Below are 20,148 nucleotides of genomic sequence, written 5' to 3' on the forward strand. Positions count from 1 at the left end.
GCTTGTTGCAAACCCCAAAAATACATATTGCACACCAATATGTTTCATACATACCATTGAATAAAAAAAGTTTGACAACTTTGATTCCCTAGGATGAAATACAGACAATTAAGTGGAAGCATCATTTTTTTACAAGGTAAATAACCTTTTGTGAGTTGAATATGACAACATTCCAATTCCAACTCACTCTTTTTTTTAAAAGATTTTCAAAACATGAAGTGCAACATCGCAGATATTTTTCAAAGTGACAATCATGTTGATATTAAGTGGTGAGACCGTTGATATTTTATTTATTTATCAAGGTGACAATCTCGATGGTTTATATTCAACCACTTGGGTAAGATGATGATGATGAGGTGAGGATAAGGTGTTCACGACGAAGATAATGATAAGTGCATTGAAGTCATCTTTGAAAAGGAATCAAGAGGGGCTTGTCATCATTTTGAAAATTTGTCGAGGTTTCTCAAATATAAAATAATAATAAAAAAGCCTTTTATCCAAGTCTTTCCCCATGGGTTGAAAAAATAATAAATTTGACATAAATTAACAATAATAAATTTGTTGTTTTATTTCTTATAAAATTTATAAATTAAGAGAGCTACTATTGCCACACCAACTTTTACTAATGCCACACCAATTCCCATATAAATCACCAAAGAATTGCATTGTTGGTTAGGCATTAGTAAAAATTGGTGCGGCAATAGAAACTCTCTAAATTAATGATTCACGAAGATTTTAATACAACTAGGAAGCTCTCATGAACCTGATTTCTAGTGTGCCTAAAACAAATTTGAATAATTATTTAAAAGTTGGTCTCGTACGCTTTAATAAATTCCATTACTTTTTTTGACTCATGAGATAGTGAGATGTGGTAAGAGACAGGGGACCTGCCTAGGGTGGTTTTCTTTTGAAGCTTGTGAGCTTCTTTGGGTTATGGATCAAAAGGAGTTCTCTCCCGATCCATTTACTTACACTGCTTTGGGTCCTGGGCTCCTAAAAGCTGGCAGAATCAGTATAGCCAATGAGCTCTTGTTCAATGTTCTATGTAGTGCCCCTTCAGTGGATATTTTTGTTTAGAATATCTATTTTCATAGTTTATGTTGCAATAATAGATCAAGTGAAGCATTTTTCTTGATGAAGAATATGATGGAAAAGGGTTTCACGCCAAATAATATGGCGTATAACACAATTTTGAAGGGGTTTTGCAGAGAAAAAAATATGGACAAAGCATTGGAGCTATTCGGTCGTTTTCAATGGGTCGCAAGTGGGCCTGATTTGGTCTCTTTTAATACCATTTTGTCTACAGTATACTAGTTGGGAGACTATTCAATGATCCGAAGGGGGGTCTTGTACTGCATGGAATTTGAAAATGTTAAGCTTAATGTAGTTGGTACAACTCGTTTGATTCAGTATTTCTGTACAGTTGGGAAGCTCTCAGAATGTTTTAAGCTCTCGGAATCTATGATTAGCAATGAGCACAAGCCCATTGTAGTCAGTTTTAACGTGCTTAGGGACAACTTATGCAAGAAAGGGTTACTTGGAGTTGTGTACCAAATTTTTAGGAATTTTAAGGACACAAGATTTTCCCTTGACACAACCTCATACATGCTTCCATGAGGGAGGGGAATCGTTTCTTGATGAAGCATTTGTTAATGGATATGCATAGCAGGGGATTGACGCCAGATGTTGTTACGTGTGCGTCCTTTATCTACGACCTTTGCAAGGTAGGAAAGTTATCTGCGGCCCTTCATCTGTGGGACCAGATATTGGAATGTGGACTTGTCCCAAGTATTGGTATATACATCCCATTTTAAATGCCATGCTTCAAAGAAGTAAGTTGTGGGAAGTCATCTTGATATTGATGTACGCCCAATATGGTTTCTTTTGCTATTCTAAACCATGCAAAGTCAGTAGGCAAGATGAAGAGATTCCCTGTTGCCACGAAGGCTCTTGAGTTTGCGCTGAGTGACAATTGTGTAAGGGAGACACATCTAGGAGATATGATGGACTAAAAGACAAAGAGAATTTTGGCCATATTACTCAGGCTATAATAAATTGCCAAATCCTGTTATATTGGACTGCGTTTGGTCTCTGTAAAGCTGTGAAGAAGATGTGTGACCGATAAAACTGGTATGAAGTATAGATTTTAAACTATTTTATTAACTTTTTTATTTTTAGGATATTTATGATAAATATATAAATTCTGTGCAACTTCTCCAGTTAGTCTCACTCTTCATATTATTGTTTTTCCATTTTAGGACACTTGGAAGTTGTGGTCCAGTTTCTTCAATTCCTTCCTCATGTTACATCATATTGTGGTCATTGATTCAATGATGGATGTACTCTATGAGGATATAAGGCCCTTGAATCCCTTCTCTAGTTGGGGTTGGGATTTTTCTATTTTTCTAAAATTTCTAATAAATAGATTTTCTTTTTTGCTTCATTTTTTTCTTCCATAATTGGTTATAAAGGAACGAGAGGAATAGCAAGAAGCACTGCACTGAGGTAGTGAGTGTGGTTATGAGCACACTTATATTTACTAGAAACATTGACATAGATAGATTGAATGAGCCAGTGAGATCTGTCTAGCCGACCCTGAAATTTTGGTATAAAGCTTTGGTGATGTTTATCTTCCATGATTTGTTTTAGTTCTTCCCTACCACTGATATGGCTTTTGGATGATTTCTTCTTCTTTCCATAATGGACTTCTATAAGAACGTTAGTTGACCTCATACTTTGGGGATAAGGCTTTGATGATGATGACTTTTCTTACATAAACTTACTGAGTAAACTAGACTTTTGTCTTTTGATAGAGTTGAGTATTGAGAGAGCAATCCTAATCTAGTTCTTGAATCAGGTCGGGCAAAGAGCACCGGTTTGGATATAGAAGATCTTGCTGATCAGCTGTGTTTAAGATCGAACCTGTATGTAATGGAATTTCATGGAAGGACAGGCAATTAGGACTTGCCTCTAGTAAATCACTCAACAATATGGTGCAGGTGAGTTTTTCTCACCATAATTTGTATCTCTATCAAGCTCCTATATGCGAAAATAGTCAGAAAGAGAGAAAAAGATATATTCATGATAATAATAGGAATTTGTAGTTTATGGATGACATTTTTATAATCATCCCTTAAGTTGCCTAATTTACAATAGTGACAAGCTACTTTACGGTTAAGTTTTCTGAAATCTTGACCAACATTGACAGGCGATCTGGCAAGGAGATTGAGAAGGAGCCCAAGTTCTTGAAGAATGGTGACGCTGGATTTGTGACGATGATTCCAACCAAGCCCATGGTGGTGGAGATCTTCTTCGAGTACCCTCCATTGGGTCGTTTTGCAGTGATGGACATGCGCTAGACTGTCACTGTTGGAGTCATCAAGAGCGTGGAGAAGAAGGACCCCAGAGGAGCCAGGGTGACCAAGTTCGCAGCTAAGAAGAAGTAATTGAACCATGCATTTTTTAACAGGAGAGGTATGGTCGATTTTGTTTTGGTCTCCATGAGTTCTGTTTTTTAATGATTTTGATTTGTGTTATTAAGGTAGATCTAGAAAGAAATTTTGTTAGGATTCCGAACTTCTTATTTTAATTTTCAGTTTATGAGTTTGATTTTGAATTAGAAAATGCGGAAATGACAAAAAGTATTTACTGCGATTCTCACAAGTCTGACGTGGGATGTGCACATAACTATAGATGTGTTTTCTCATGATATGAGTAAAACCATCTATGGTTATGCATGCATGTCCACTTCAGAATTGTGAGAATCACAGTAATCTTGTGTCACTCCAGCACGATTCTTTTGAATTTAATCAATGTCAGATTTGTCCAAATATTTTGATTAAATTGTGTTCTGATCTTAAATGCATGTTGTTACTGTTCATCTGTCTCACATATAATTTTGCTTGATTTAGAGAGCTTGACCACCTGACCATCAGTCTTGGATCTTTATGTGGAAACTTGATAAAATGATGGGGCTTCTTGTTAAGGATGAGAAAACCCTAGTCATGTTTTCCTGCTGATCTTCAATCAGATATTTTTGGTATGGTCTATCTTATCCTCAGTACACTACGTGAAAATTGGAAAAATCGACATAAAAATTTGACAGGCCAAGGCCCCCGAATTTTAGAAATTGAATTTTGACGATCTAGGACCGTCGAAATTCTTAATGTTCCTAGATTTGATGGCTTAGAGCTGTTGAATTTCTCTCATCTTTCATTAATTTGATAGTTTCCGCCTATCGAAAAAAAAAATTAACAATGAAAAATTCGACGTCAATTGGACCTATTGGTCCGTCGGATTTTATAAAATTTGACGGCCCACAAGACCTTCAAATTTGGGCCTTTTGCACATTGTGGTAGCTCAGTGGTAGAGCGGTCGGCTGTTAATCGACTAGTCGTAGGTTCAAATCCTACTTGGGGATGCATTATAATTATCGCTTTTTTGATCCAGCTACACCTTTATCTTTAGTTTTTGAACTAGCAAAATCGTGGGGCATAAAAAAGGGCTGAGGGAAAAGGATCCTTAATTTGTTAAGCCCTAAGGCCCTATTTTAGTATATCTTACCTTGTTCATGTAAATTCCACCATCTTCAAGCCTAGAAAATCTTATCTTGATATTTAAATATTGAAGAAACAAAATTTCACAAAAATTTGAGGTTGAAGGCTAAGTTTTTTGTTATAAGTCAGGGCTGGTGTAGTAGCCTTGTCATTGAGTTCAACTTTTTGCATTCAAAAGCGTATGATCCAATTTGTTTTTTAAAATCATAATTAATTTTTAATTTTGATATTCGGAGCTAACGTGGAAGTTATATTTATCTGAGTTTTTCCATGAAATGAAATGTACTGTTGGAATGAGAATGTAGTAATCCATTTGAGTTTTACATCTTCAACCTTACTATTCTATCTACTTTTAACCTTCAAATTCAAATCTTAAGGCAAGGTAGATTTTTGAGAAGTATAAAATAATATAATTTTAATTAAAAAAATAAAAAATCTAGGATTTCTCCAAAAGGCTGAGATTAGGCCAAATGAGAGGAGATTAAAAATAATTTATCATTGAGATTAAAAAGCTCAATGGTGGAGTTTTTTTATTTTTTTTATATGAGAGCTATTAGGCCATTTTATCAGTTTGAAGATTGTGATCAAGTGGCTTTGTCATCAATGTGAAAATACACAGCGATGGTATTTAAAATACTCACCAAAACATGTAAGGGGAGGGGTTAGCTAAAATATCCCAAGAAAATGTATCCCTAGGAGTAAGTGTGCCAATCCCTAAAAGATCAGTATTGATCTCTAGGAAATCTGTCATTTTCTTCTTATCCTAACCATCTATTTGATAGAAGCAGATCCTCCATGGCACACGGTTTTTGTAGCACCCAATAGCACAAATCCAATGAATGAGAGATAACTATCTTGGAAAAACCAAATTAACGTCTCAGCCTCTTGTGATCGTGATTTAGATCTGATTATATAAAAACAAAAACAAAAAATAGATTTTTTTTTCCCTTCAGATCCATGTCTTTGAAAATGAACGGCTATTGAACATCCAATATTTTAAGTCTGGGATTTAAATGTATAGCTGATGTGCTGCTCTTTCAACCCTTGGATCTGTGCTACAAGGTGCTACATGAACCGTGTGCTACAAAGGACCTGCTTCCCTTTTGATGGAGAGACTCAACCGTCGATTGAGGCTAAAAAAGCCTAGTAGGAAAGATAATGCTTCATTGTGGCACTCTAAACACTAATTTCGATCTTCGAAATAATTGAATTAATTGAACTCAAAATGAAAAATTCTCCAAACAATTTTCCTAAATGCATATCCTTCAATTACAATTGAGATCGTGAGCAATGAAGAAATGACTCATCAAACCTACCTTTGTTGTTACTTGTTCCTCTTTCTTCTCTTCAATCTATGCTTCAGCTTCAGCTTGATCGTCTCTACACTCAATATTTCATCTTCAACCACATAATTTTAAAAGAAATGTGAGATCAATCGAAACTTTGAGTATTAATTACAAATGGAAACTATTGGGTCATTTTTCAAAAAGATATACAACTAGAGATGTTGAGGATTTGGACTATTTAACTTGTTCCAACCAAAAGAAAATTAAAGTTCCTGATTCGTTCTTAATTCGATTTTTGAGAAAAATGGGGCTTTGGTTGATTGATAACACTTTGTTTGAGATTTGTTTTTGAGGTGAGTTTTGGAAACATTCAATAAAATCATCTTATTTACTAGAATAGTACACATCACTAGGGTTGCAACTTGGGCAGTTTGACTCGAACTCAACCCAATTAATGGGTAAGCTTAGGCCAAGTTATATAGAATAGTAGTCAAGCTTGGGTTAGAATAGATCAACCTGACCTTAAGTAGGGTTGTACTTGGATCGAGGGTTCAAGTAACCCAACTCAACCCAAACTGGAGTTTATATAATAATATATAAATATTTTTATATTGATTATGTGTTTTAATTTATTTTTAAAGTATTTTTTAAAATTTTTTATTATAAGTATAAAATTTATTTGTTAATCAAAACAAAATTAGGCTTGTTCAACAAGCTTGACTTGTCCAAAATACTTAATTTGGGTTAACCACCCGAGTTTAGGAGTTCAATGCTTGAGTTGAGTTGAGTTCGGATTAAAGTCTCTACCTCTTGAGTTGGGCTTGGGTCAACCTTCAACCCCGCCCAAGTTGCAGCCCTACACATTGCAAATATAGAGATGTCAATCAGACCTTAAAAAATTTCTCAGATCCGACTCCTATTAATTTCGATTCTAGGTATGAGATCCTTAGAATCAGAATTGATCCGACAAATACGTGATACATACATAGTACCCACTACTACTAAGATGGATTTATATATTTTTTGAAATGAGAACAAAAATGAATATCCAATAAAATAGACAATTATTTATAAATGTAAAAATTTATCTTGTAAACCCTCAATTGAAAGTTAAGATCAATAATAAATTCTTCGAACAAATCAAACTTTTGAAAATAAAATCATAGAAAATTATATTATAAAATATTCATTTGTCGTTGAAATTGTATATAAAAAAATGAAAACAAATGTCAGTAGATGTAGAGAGAATGTAAAAATTGAAGACTTCACATTTTCTTTATATATTTTAATTTTACTTTAACTAAATTTATTTTAATTCGTCTCCTTGTAAGTATTTAATTAGATACTGATTTTAGAATAATGTTATAAAAGGGAACGGTTCAGCAGTCCCATTGTGGTGCCCCATGTGGTGCCATGCACTTTTCAAAACATGGGTTACAGGCTTTGGAATGAGCTGATTTTTTGTGAGGATGATCTCTATGATGAGGAGATCATCCTCACCAAAAATCAGCTCATTCCAAAACTTCTAACCTCGTCAAAAGTGAATTATAAAAATTGGACGATCCATGATTCTTCAACTTGTAAACTAGGGTTAGAAGTTTCAAAATGAGCTGATTTTTTGTGAGGATGATCTCTTCACCGTAGAGATCATCCTCACAAAACATCAGCCTATTCCAAAACTTGTAACCCCATCAAAAGTGATTTACAAAAAATGCATGGCACCATAAGGGGCTGTTGAACCGCTCCCATTATAAAATTAGTACTTGAAGTAGACCAGATTCTTATCGGGTCTTTGAGATAGCTATCTAGAATCAGACCCAAAAATGATCGGTCCATATTGATAGACCCAAAACTGACTAAGCAATTTTGAGCACATTGGGCACCCATTGACACCCTTATTACACACTATTTACTTGACAAAAAACATATTTTTAGTAAATGATTTGTTTTTAAAACTATTAAAAGGTTCTTTTCTTGTATTAATTTGATGAAATATCGATTTACCCTTGCAATTGTTAGCATTTTAAAAAGTTAAATAATTTCTAAAACAGGTAAAAAATATATGTTTTGGTAAATATTTTGGAATATGTACTCTCATGGTAACGTAAATATTTTGGAATGTGTACAATGTCACGACCATGTCAAGATCCCTTGTCCATGAGTTGGTATTTTTTGTTTTGTTTTTGAATCATGGTTTTAAAATTTGGTATTTCGTCTTGTCATATATATTGAGTTGACTGGTGGGAGTAACTCATTCCCAACTATATAAATCACTTAACTCGATTAAGAATTCTTTATTAATATGCATTTTATTTATAACTTTTTTCTTGAAAATAAGATGGATTAGAAAATGTTTAGTAGCAAGATCATACTTACATTTAGATAATAAATAAATGTTTAAATTATCCATTAATTATTTTTATCAAAAAATACAAAAAATCAGTTTACTTCGCCAATATTTTAAAAAGAATTGTGATAAAATGACTACCCACATGACATATTCAATCAACACCCCTGACATGACATGTTCAAGAATCATAGATCTGCACTCCTCGGGAAACAAAATTGTAGATCTACGATTCCCAAACATGTCATGTGAGGGGTGTCGATTGAGTGTGCCATGTGGGGTAGTCAGATTATCACGACTCTTTTTAAAATTACTGAATGAGTTGTGTTTGACTTGAGACAACTCAATGTGAAGGACGATTCACATTTAAAATCCTTCTCGGACGAGTCATCTCGATCTCGAACGATTTTTAAAAATATGGTCCGTTTGACAAGGGAAAGGAGTGAGACATCATTCTCCAATTGTGTAAAGGGCACTTTCGTCTTTCCATCGTTCAATGGAAAGCATGGCTGCACGTCATCATGTGAGATCAAATCCAGTCCAAAGTCAAAAAAAAGTATATTTGTTTGGACCACTATCTCGAGAAGAATCCAATGGAACGAGGCTTTCAGATCACTATTTAAATCCATTAGGTCTTTATTTCCTCTCCTCTTCCTTCGATACAGTATCGACGAGGCGATTTCTATAGTTCTGCGGTTCAAGGTCAGATCTTCGGTTCTCTCTCTCTTTCTTTTAGGGTTTGAGTTATAATCTTCTTGGTTTTTTTATTTCTCCAAAACCTTGATAGTTTTCTTCGTATGTATCAGCTGAATTTGTTCTTAATTTGATATGCTAGGGTTCGAGTTTTATCTGAACGATTGGATTCAACTTTGTTTGACACGCTAGTTGTGTTTTTGTGATTTGTTGCTGTTTGTTGATTTTGTGTTCTTAGATGTGAAAATGTTTATTACTGTTTTTTAATTTTTAATTTTTTAATTAGTTTATTGAGTTTAGTTCCGGATCTGATGTTCTTCATCCATGCAGTTATCTAACATTTTTGCAGGATCTTCTCCTCTGTTTATTTTATTTACTTGTGAACTATTTTCTATTTTGATTATCGGGGTTGTTCATCTACCATGATATCTGGTTATTTTATGTGTCTTCGATTGTGTTGCTGTGCGATTTCCTCAGTGTGTGTTTTTGCGTTGGCTTCGCTTGATCGGATCCTCATCTAGAAGTGTTTTTATCTTGTCTTTCTTTTTCACTGTTTAAATCATCTGACGATGAGAACATTGATGAGGGTTATGTGTTACTTGACGATGATGAGTGATGCTTTGCGGCTTGCGCATTTTTGATACTTTGAATTTTGAAACTTATCTCTTGTTGATCATACCCTTAGTGTAAGGATATTGAATGGGATTTTTCAACTGCATCTTAAACTTTGAAATTTAGTTTAATTTATGGTTCATAGTTCCTTCTATGATATTTTATTCATACTTGATTTTATTGTTAGTTTTTTACTTGTGTGTACAATTGCTGATAGTGATTTAGCCTAATTACCTATTTATAGAGATTGAAATACTAAATATTTGCATCGATCAAAAAAGAAATACTAAATATTTGTATATAAATATGATTTATGTGTTTTATACATGTTGTAAATGTAGAATATATAGAACCTACACTCACTATTTAAATTTTGATTTATATGATTTCATACTTTTATTGTGCCTTATATCACTCAGGCACGTGCCTCACCCTAGGCACTTTGAGGTCTTTTCGCCTTTCGCCCTTAACTACACTGCACCCATAAAGAGGTCAAAGGAAAACCAATCATAGAACGAGATCACAAGCAAGTGCAAATATAAAAGTTTCTTATGCAAATATAACTTCTACTTGCATGTCCTCTTCATCAATCTGTTATAAATAAATCCTTTTTGATAGAATCAGAGTAATATCATATTTTGTTTTATGAGCCTCTGGTCTCCAACATTTTTTTGGGAATTTTTTCAACCTAAACTCATCCAAAAGTTCACTCCAATTTCTAATGTTGCACTTAATCACGTACAATTCTTACAATGGCCTATTATCAGAATCAAAAAGGCCTTATCAGAAAATTTTTGGGTCTGATGAATGATCATGTTCTTCCATTAAATTCCATCTTCATTGGTCTATAGAATACACAATTATTACTTCGGATGAAAAAAATCTATGGCATGTATGGGATTTCAAAGAAGCCAGTTCACAGCATAAATATAGCATCCAATGGGTTAAGAATAAAAAATCAAGCATGAATATATAGACATAAACCTCCAAATGGTGGTATGTGGAAACTATTACCTAATTTGATATTTCAGACTCGCATAAACTCCTCGGAAATGTGGATGTGTAGATTGTCATGGTTTCTCCAACTAGTACGAATCAAGTTTGAATGCATCCTCTGAACCAACATTCATGTCATACTTTTCTCGATTTGTTTGAAATTCATAACTTCCATCCCCTTTCAAATTCATATTGTAGACTTCTCCCGTACGTGTCTTTTACTGGCCAACACTACCACCATATTTTCCTCCACGAGGCAACATAATCTTCTCTCTCTTTTCTGTATCAAATGTATATTGCTCCGACTCCAATTTATGTGAATTTCTTGACCCAATGTTTTACCTATTTCCTTTGTTCCTCAATCTTCCACGAATTTCTACCCTTTTCTCTCTCCTATGTGAAACAATCAAATTCTTTGAATTCGAACTATCCACAACTCGATTCTCTCGTTGACTATCTGTACCCTCTCTACTTCTGTGATTAGAGAACTTCGATCTCCTAGACCCATTTTCTACAAAAGAGTCCGAATATGATGAACTCAATTCCTCATCAACCTCTGCAGAACCCATAATTCTCCCGTAAGGTTTAACACTATGAACAACCCCTTTCGGGAAAAATTGAGCCGAAGGGAGTCCATTAGCAGTTTGAAACAGCTGTGGTCCATCCTGCTTAGACTACAAATTGAACTCACCAGGCCTCTGGAACCTATTAGCCAAAACCTCTAATTATTCATCCGCTTTCACTGAGAACAATGTTGTGGCTCTCTCAATGAGCTCCCACGATTTCTCGAGCTCTGTAATTGCAACTTTTACTTCAGCCCTTTTGTGCATCTCATATATCTGTTTCTCTCTAGAAAGGCGTGCCTTAAGGATTTGTTTTGCCTTCTTCGCTTGCATTCGCTTCCATTGCCACTTCGATACCCCTCCTAGGAATGTTCAGGGACCTCCACCCATTTGAATTACAGTCGAATTGGCGGAAAAAATGGAGGTTTGGATCAAAAGATGAGAAATTTGGGACATGAGATTGGTTTGATCTGAACTAGTTAAAACCCTAGTTGAAGAAAGGTTTCGAGAGGGTATGGGAGTTAAGAGACATTTGGAGGATCGACATTGATGTCAGCATTTCTACTTCTCTCAAGCTGCCAAGAAATTAGATAAACTATTGAACCCCAATTTCTGAAGAACATGGTGAATGAGTAAGTACTTGGTGGCCTTGGAGTACTTTATGCTTCGGGATAAACTACACATCCCCATATACACAACTGCACAGATTTATGGTGATATGCAGTTGTGTATCCTGAGGGATAAAGTCTATGGTTCTGGCACACCCCACGCGAGGGGAGTCGATTGAGTATGCCATGTGGGGGACTCATATTATCACAGACTATTTTTTAGTAAGCTGGGCTGGGATAATAGACCGATAGTTGGCCGAATTGATAGCCCTAGATCAGAGTTTATAGGGTTTTTCTGCCTTGAGGACTTATCTAGGCTCAACCCATGGTTGAGGCTCTCCATCAACTTGACTGTTAGAATTTGAAGAAAAATGCAGACTTCATTAGATATTAGTTCTTATCTTCTAGAGATATTGCACTTTTTCTCTCGAGTCATTTTTTCTTGGGAAGCCCAACAATCATATCGAGGAGATCCTCAACGTATATTAAGCCCTGAGGTTAGCATAAATTGCTTAACATGTTTTTAAATAGCATAATGATGTGTAAAATTATTGCCTTTTAATATAAAATAAAACTTATACTGACACCAACTTTTACTTATAATACATTATCCATTTTATGTTAAATTATGTATGAGATGAGGATACATGCCTGTAGATATTCTTTATTTTTTTGCTATGACATCACTTTTTTTTATCCTCTTGTAAAATTACCTAACCCATTTTTTATTCTACTAATGTTCTTTAAAGAGAGCTCATCTTTCTCTCCTAATGATCTACTCTCTTCGAAGGGATGAAGTTATGGGCTTGAAATTAATTGATAATATCATTCTCCTTAAAGTAAATCTTTCATGCTTCAAGTCTCACCATGTTAGAATGAATTAGTATGACCATAACCTAGGTATGAATTACTAAGAGAATGACATTATCAATGAAATTACTATGTAAAAAAAAAAGAAACCTACTACGATCAAAAGAATAAAGAAAATGTAGGATGATTATAAATGTGAACATAAAAAAATAAAACTTATTGAATAGATAAAACCTAAAAAACTGTTCATAAATAGTTTAAACAAACGTAAACTCAAGAAATCTATACTATTAAAGGCCTAGTTCGAACTAAAATATTTCTTATATAAGATATAAGCGAAAAGGAAGAAAAGTAAAAATAATAAAAATAAGACAACGACTAATAAACACACTCACCTCGAATGATTAGGATGTGCTGTGGTGTAATCCCTTCAAATCGGATCCAACAAAAGCTTGCGAGTGTTATAGGGATGATTATAGGTAGATTTTAACAAAATAAGAATGAAAAGTGTTGGCTGGGCATGAAACAGGAAAATGAGAAGAGAGGATGTTTGACGATATGTGAAACGAAGAAGAGAGAAAGTCCTGGTTACGCTGAACGTAAATTAAAGAGGAAGACAGTAGTTCAGCAACGGGTTGTGGAGTTGGAAGGAAGAGAGAAAGAAAGGATTTAGATAGGGCGTTGAATGAAGGCATCTTAATTGGGCTGCTTTCGAAGGGATGAATAAGAGGTAGAGGTTCTGCTGCTAGGGCATTAAAAGAAGGGATGACAAAGGTGGTTATCTAAATAGTAATGAAATGAAAGAAAGAAAAAAAGAGGGAGAAAGAAAGTGAGTTGGGCTGCTGGAGGAGGTGTTGACCATTATTCAAATTTTACGCCAAATTTATACACAATTCTCCAACCAAACGTCATTATTTTCATTGAATCTCCATACAAGCATGGTGATTTTGACATAAAAAATGGATTTTTGAGGTCGATTTTTCTACCCAAAATAGTGAATCTTGAAATAGTTTGAAAATTAAATCTAAATCTTCAAAATTAGTAGTGTATATCATTCCCAATTTGTATCATCGAATGGATCACATTAACCATTGATAAACTTAGGCAAGTTAAAAAAGGTGAAGTATTTTACTAAATTATTAAATTATCCTAAAAGTTAAGGGTATGTAGAAAGGAGTTTCTATATTATCGTTCATTAAAATATTTTCCCATAGAAAAAGGAATTGTGATAAATTAACTTGAAAATAGTTATTTGAATTTCACTCGTTGACGTGGATGTGAGTATGAAATCATAGATCTTTTTCCTTGTGTATCCCAAAGAAAAAGGTACACAAGGAAAAAGATCTATGGTTCTGTGCACATTCCTCATCATCGAGTGAATTTTGAATGGCTTTCTTTTTAGTTAGTTTATCATGACTTGAAAAAAAAGGCGAAAAGAGAATTTTCCTCTCATTCCTTCAATTTAAACTTTTTGACTCGACAAAAATTTAAGAAAATTGGGGATGATTTGCATCACAGACTAGACGAGTCAAAGTGTTCCCCAAATTCACGATCGTCAAATTGCTTTGTAATTTCTAATTTTGTTCCGACTCGTACGAGTCAATCAACCGAATTTTTAAAAGAATAATGATTTTTGACACCTCCTCGGACATACGCCCCCATCACAGAATCGTAGATCATTTGACTCGGGATATGCATAACCATAAATCTTTTTCTTATGTATCCCGAGGCAAATGATCTATAGTTCTGCGATAGTATGTCACGTGCATTAGAAAATCATTTTTTCTTTAAAAAAATGGGTTGGGGGGGGGGTTATATTCGTCTTCTTATCAAGCTTATCAGCTCCTCCCACAAATTCGAGGGTATAAAAACCCCATTCCTTCATCCTTTCGAACACACTTCTTGACTAATTAAATAGCACCTGAAGTAGCTGCATCAACTTCTCACCTCATCTGTAAATTTCGATCTTAGCACTCATTTCTTCTTAGTTTTTTGTTTAATTGATCTTGATTTCTTATTAAATTTAAAATTTTGAGCTTCATTAGAATCTATTTACGCTTCCCAAATTTGTAGGTCTCAATGTGAATTAGGGATTTGATTACTTTCGAAAAAATTAAATTTATTCTAAACGTTTTCTTCGGTGAATTAGGTTATTGATTTATTGATTCAATTTCTACGTTACCCTTGCGATTCTTGAATTTGAAAATGTGGGAAGTGTTTGGTAGATCGAGATAAGAAATGGCGACGTTCGAGCTGTACCGAAGGTCGACGATTGGGATGTGTTTGACAGAGACGTTGGATGAGATGGTATCGAATGGGTCTCTCACTGCTGAGCTTGCAATACAAGTTCTTGTTCAATTTGACAAGGTTAGGATCACAAGTGGGTTTTGATTGTTGAGAGAAACTACATTTTTATATATACATATATATTTTTTGGGTGTTAAACTCGTAGTTTGGAAATTTAATGTCTGTTATATTCATCTGTTGTGGTTCTCAGTCTATAGCGGAAGCTTTGGAAACCCAAGTTAAGAGCAAAGTCTCTATCAAGGTAATCTGTTTATTAATTCATGTTCTCATTGTTTTTAGATTTTGAGTAGGGTATTTGATACAGGACGGTGAGAGGAGATAAGAAAATGAAATTTGGTTTAGGATTGGGTTAAGGATTTGGACTAAGATAGGGTAAAACCAAAAGTAAAATATTTATTTTCTCAATTAATAGATGAAAAGAGTTAAAGGTTAATGGTTGAGGTTTGTAGGTTTTAAGAATCAAGAATCAAGAATCAAGAAAGTAGTTTCAAGAATCAAGAACAATGACTTACATCACACCCATTGTTGGGAAGATCAAGCTCAAACTTTTTTTCATTCATCATTCATCATTTATTATTCATTGTTAGAAAAACCCTAATACAATCTATAGAACGAAAATAAATCAAGAATCTTAGTCAAACTAAAATACCAAATAAATAACCTTATGCTCGTAACTTTCTCTTCTCTAATTTTCAAACCTTACTAAATCTAAGTAAAAGACGAACTAAAATTACTATAAGCTGACTCAAAATATTATACTAAGATCATAAGTAAATAAAACATCAAAATAAGCCAAAAAAATATAAAAATAAAGTCCTAAAACAAAAATCTAAATAAAAATAAAAATTTATTCTTTAAGATTTGATATCCCCATCAATTCTCCTTGATTGGGAAGATTTTGCCACTAGCGAAATAAAGTTCTAGTAATTCTCATCATCGGTTGTTTTCCGCATTATTCTCCTCTGGTTGGAGAAAATTTGTCATCGAGTTTTAAAATACTTGAGAATTATTGTGATAATTTGTGATTCATCCCTTTTGGTGAATATTCTTCTTCGTGTGTTGAAGTATTAACTTCAAATTGCGATCTTCTATCTTTACAAAGTCTCTATTGTATTTGTTTGTGATGATTAAGTCGATTTAAGGTGGTGATGGAAAAAATGCATCATGAACAAAAATTGTAGATGTTATTTCATAAATATCTTCCTTAGGCTCTTTTGACGTAATTGCTACTTCATGATCTTTTTCAATATCCAATGATGATGCTCCACATTTCTCAATTTCACTATAGCTTAGATTAAGCTCATAGATTTCTTCATTACTTGCCTTAAGTTTAGAAAGATGGACTTTTGTCACATTCGCTTTATTATCCTTGTTTGAGCACTCTGATTTGAAGTGTCCAAAAATGATTGCACTTGAAGCATAAATTTGTTGTTTGAATTCATACCATGGATAAAATTTTCCTGACAAAACTGAATGACATAGTCATAGTTAAATTATTAAAAATATATGTATTAGAAGTTATTTTTTGTATATTTTAAAAATCAAAATATAAAGTTAGTTGTGATCTCTATGAATTGATGTAGATCTGAGCTTCTGTATGATTTTATTTTGGTCAATTATATTGTAGTCGGAATTATTTTTGTCAAATGTGATAGAAAGTCAACATAACTTGATTGGGTAAATCCTTAAAAGGTAAAATTTTCCCTTCGTAATTGTTATTTACATTGACACATCCATTGTAAAGTTTTAGGATTGTGAAATTTAATTTTCTATATATATATATATATATACCCAAAGAGCATTTTCGATCTTCGTTACAACTTAGCCCCCAGTGACCAAAAATCCTGGTTTCGCCCTTGGTTGTGAAACATAGGAACATATGATTAAGGAAACTTCTTACTCCTACAAGGATTCTATAATTTGCATCCTATCCTAGTGCTTTTTTATATAAACCTTTTGATCACTATAACTGAGGTATTTATGATGTTGTGTAACAATGGCATAGACATGTGCTTGGTGTCTAAGATACAAGGTTTCTAATTCAACACCTTCAAGAAGCCTGAAACAATTTGCATCCATGCATGTGTATTATAGAAGAATATCTTAGTTGTACTCTTAAAAGATTTTCAAAATGATATTTAACAGAATATATGGAATGTAAAAGAAAACATTACCATCGACTTGTGTAGTAACCTAACAACGATTAGTACGTTTATAGGAGGGAAGACTACCCAACAAGTTCAGTTGTGTTTAACAACTTAATAAAATAGTTTATGGAATTGAAGAGTCAACTTAGCCAAGTTGGTAAGATGTGTGGAGTGTTGTTCTCATGTCCTAGGTTCAAACCCCCTTGAATCCAACTTCACTTGCGAACCCACTGACCTTTTACCTATAGAAAAGAGTAGTTTGAGGAAGATGGAATAGTCCCACCCTCTTTTAGAAGTCATTTTCTCTTGAAAGAATCATTAAAGTAAAGAGGGATACGATTGTATCATTGTTAGGAACCCACTGTTAGAGAATAAGCTGCATCATATAAAGATGCATAAGATGCATTGTATCATTGTCGATGTATCTTGTTACAAATAGAAGGTTGTGATGGAAATATCATTAATATTTTCTACGTTTGGAATTATTGGTGATTAAGATGTTTAAATTTAAATATTGGGAATGATTTATGTTAATAGGATGTTTAGATTAGGCTTATCTCTTATATATTTGTTGATATAATCTATTAGTATCCAACTAGGGTTCATATAAATATATCATAATCATCCACAATGTTACTCATAATGTTCACTTTCTACTTGGTATTTGAGCTTGAGCTCTAGTGAGAGTAATCTTGGTGTGTCGCCACCGATGGACCAAATTTTTTCTTTAATACTTTTTTTACTTCTTTCGATAAAAATCTACCTCTCTATATTTCTACAAACCTCTCTAGTCTATTAACCCATGTTTCACAATCTCCATTTTCTTTATATCTAAAGTCTCTCCAATGATAGTTTTTTCATTGAAGGATCACAATCCTACTTCGTAAGCTCCTAGGAGATGTCATGATAGGATGCAACGATGATGGATTTCATTGATAGGCGATGACCACTAGCAGGCATGATTGCATTTTTGGCCATCCATAAATATGTTACTTTATGAGATTAAGGGCATTTATTCAATGGAACCAATGACATCTTCCTTCTTCAAAGGACCATGCAGTTGTGGGAGCCTGTTAGAGAATGAGATGCATCATATAAAGATGCATGAGATACATTGCATCATTGTCAGTGTATCTTGTTACTAGTATATATTTAGTATGTATGAATTAGTATTTTCTATACTAAGAATTATTAGTAATTAAATACTTAAATTTATATATTATGAGTGATTTATGCTAATTAGGATCATTTTATGCTTATCTTTTATATCTTCGTTGATGTTGGATAAATCTCAAATCTACAGTTTTGGGATGCCAAAATCAATTGAAGAGAATGAACAAGAAAACCATAACCAAGAAATCAACCACAACACACGGGTTTGCGTGGAAAACTCTAAATCAGGGAAAAATCACGGAGTTCACTTCACTCAAAGACCGAAAAAAGAAATCTCAATGTTTCTTCTGGAGAATACTCCTCTAAATACTCCTAACGACTTAGGGTTAGTAATCTGCTAACAAAAAAGTATGGTTTAACTCGACTGGCAAAACGTATGAATTGATTAATAGTAACTCTTAGTTATAAAAGTAAATGCCATCTCCCTGTTGATCGGTACCCTCAAGCTTCACAAACATATCTAATCTCTATGAATACCCTTTTAGAGTTCATGTAATAATCATCTCAAAAATTATAAATAGATTTGACTTTTTTCACACACTTGGCTGTCTCAATCTGTCAGTGTCGTTATTTGGGATGGTAGACATGATTAATGTAGCCCATGTCGGTTCCATTGGCATTAAAGAATAAATATCAGTATGGAAAAACTTCTTTCATCAAAGATCTTCAGGGTTTTACTCGGCCCGTTGATTGTTGGTGACTCAATTGATATTTTCTTTAGATGCAAGGAAAGTTAGATTGAACAGATCCATTCTATTTAGTCAAGTTTTCTACTTATTGTTTGGTGATAATCCCTTAGAGACGTCTGAAAAATGTCCTTGTATTTGCAAATCTTTATCTCTAGATAAAAATAAAGTTACATCGACTGTTTCTTTCAATCATTTATATGTTCTTTTACTTTGCTTGGAAACTGAGCCAGACCTTCATGTATATTTGTGCGTGCTACAGGGTCATTTGCACACTTACAGGTTCTGTGACAATGTGTGGACCTTCATCTTACAGAATGCTGTGTTCAAAAATGAGGAATGCCAGGAAGAAGTTGGGAGGATTAAAATAGTGGCATGTGATTCGAAGCTACTCTCGCAATAATTTCCATATACGTTTGCATTCGGTGCAGCAGAAGATGTCTCTGTTGGCGTTGGCATTGGCATTGACATTGGAATTAGCTTATTATACAGTTGCAACTTGGGAGAGGGATCACCAAGAAACCAACAATTATTAATATCTAAGCGTAATGGCACTATTTTTACTGTTGGAGTTCTTTGTTTAGTTTTCCTTTTAAATGGCATTGATCTTATTTACTCATCCATTATAAATGCAAGTTTAGTACCACCATTTCACTTTGTCAGCCCAACTTTTTTCCTTGCATAATTCGAACAGTTTTTCCATTGGAGAATTATACTGCCACACCAATTTCTATTTATAAACATGCCAGTCCTGTGAAATTAACTTGTGTTTAGGATTAGGGTGAGATTGATCATTTCTTTTCTTTTTTTCTTCCAATTTTTTAGTCTAACCTTTTATACTTTTTCTACCAACCCTTAGTGAAAGAGTAGAAATTATAGAGACGAAATCACCCTTTGAGTAGAAGGGAGAACTCTAGGACAGAGCCTTTCCCAAATTTTGGTGGAAGTGTGCAAGGGGGTGACATAAATTTAAAAGGCCACGTGTCTTTGAAGCAACTGTCCGCCTCAAAGTTGGACTCGTCTACCACCATCTTAAAAGCCAAGGTTCTACCCTTTTTATTTTTTATTATGTATTTTTATACCCACCTTTGTGATCTCAAGTCTTGAATAAGGAAAGAGAAGCTAATACTCTTTATGAATATTAAAATGCTGGAAATCTAACGACCAAATGGTGCAGTTCCCTTCCCTTGCCACCAAACATATTCTTTTACTCCCTGTTGTTCTCGCAATAAAAAAAAAAATGCACCAATTTGGTAGTCGTAAAAACTTATTTCATTTGATTAAAGTTTGGTCAAGGATTTTATTCTACATATCTTTGGATGGGTCAGATTTTTATTTTTTTCGTGGGTATCCCCACCCTTTGG

General features: G+C 34.0%; 1 protein-coding gene across 3 annotated transcripts; it reads left to right on the top strand.

The window, feature by feature from the left end:
• The first annotated feature begins 8,741 nt into the window (after nucleotides 1-8,741).
• LOC147409441 (transcription initiation factor IIA subunit 2) lies at nucleotides 8,742-19,433 on the top strand. Of its 3 annotated transcripts, none has more exons than XM_086429007.1 (4): nucleotides 8,742-8,891; nucleotides 14,697-14,838; nucleotides 14,969-15,019; nucleotides 19,047-19,433. In XM_086429007.1, the coding sequence occupies exons 2-4, from the start codon at nucleotides 14,710-14,712 to the stop codon at nucleotides 19,185-19,187; spliced, it is 321 nt and encodes a 106-aa protein (XP_086285133.1). In that variant the 5' UTR covers nucleotides 8,742-8,891; nucleotides 14,697-14,709; the 3' UTR covers nucleotides 19,188-19,433. The 3 variants fall into 3 exon arrangements, with proteins under 3 accessions (XP_086285133.1, XP_086285139.1, XP_086285146.1); XM_086429013.1 differs by having other exon boundaries at nucleotides 8,751-8,891; nucleotides 14,621-14,838; XM_086429020.1 differs by having other exon boundaries at nucleotides 8,763-8,891; nucleotides 14,687-14,838.
• Nucleotides 19,434-20,148: the final 715 nt, after the last annotated feature.

This window comes from Akebia trifoliata, chromosome 2 (genome assembly GCF_017979445.1).
Source record: "Akebia trifoliata isolate Shusen 1 chromosome 2, ASM1797944v1, whole genome shotgun sequence".
In the NCBI taxonomy this organism is placed as follows: domain Eukaryota; kingdom Viridiplantae; phylum Streptophyta; class Magnoliopsida; order Ranunculales; family Lardizabalaceae; genus Akebia; species Akebia trifoliata.

Coding starts and splice junctions, on each gene's coding strand:
- LOC147409441 (XM_086429007.1), top strand. CDS start 14,710: ATGGCGACGTTCGAGCTGTACCGAAGGTCGACGATTGGGATGTGTTTG. Junction 14,839..14,968: donor TTCTTGTTCAATTTGACAAG/GTTAGGATCACA, acceptor TGTGGTTCTCAG/TCTATAGCGGAAGCTTTGGA. Junction 15,020..19,046: donor AGAGCAAAGTCTCTATCAAG/GTAATCTGTTTA, acceptor TGCGTGCTACAG/GGTCATTTGCACACTTACAG.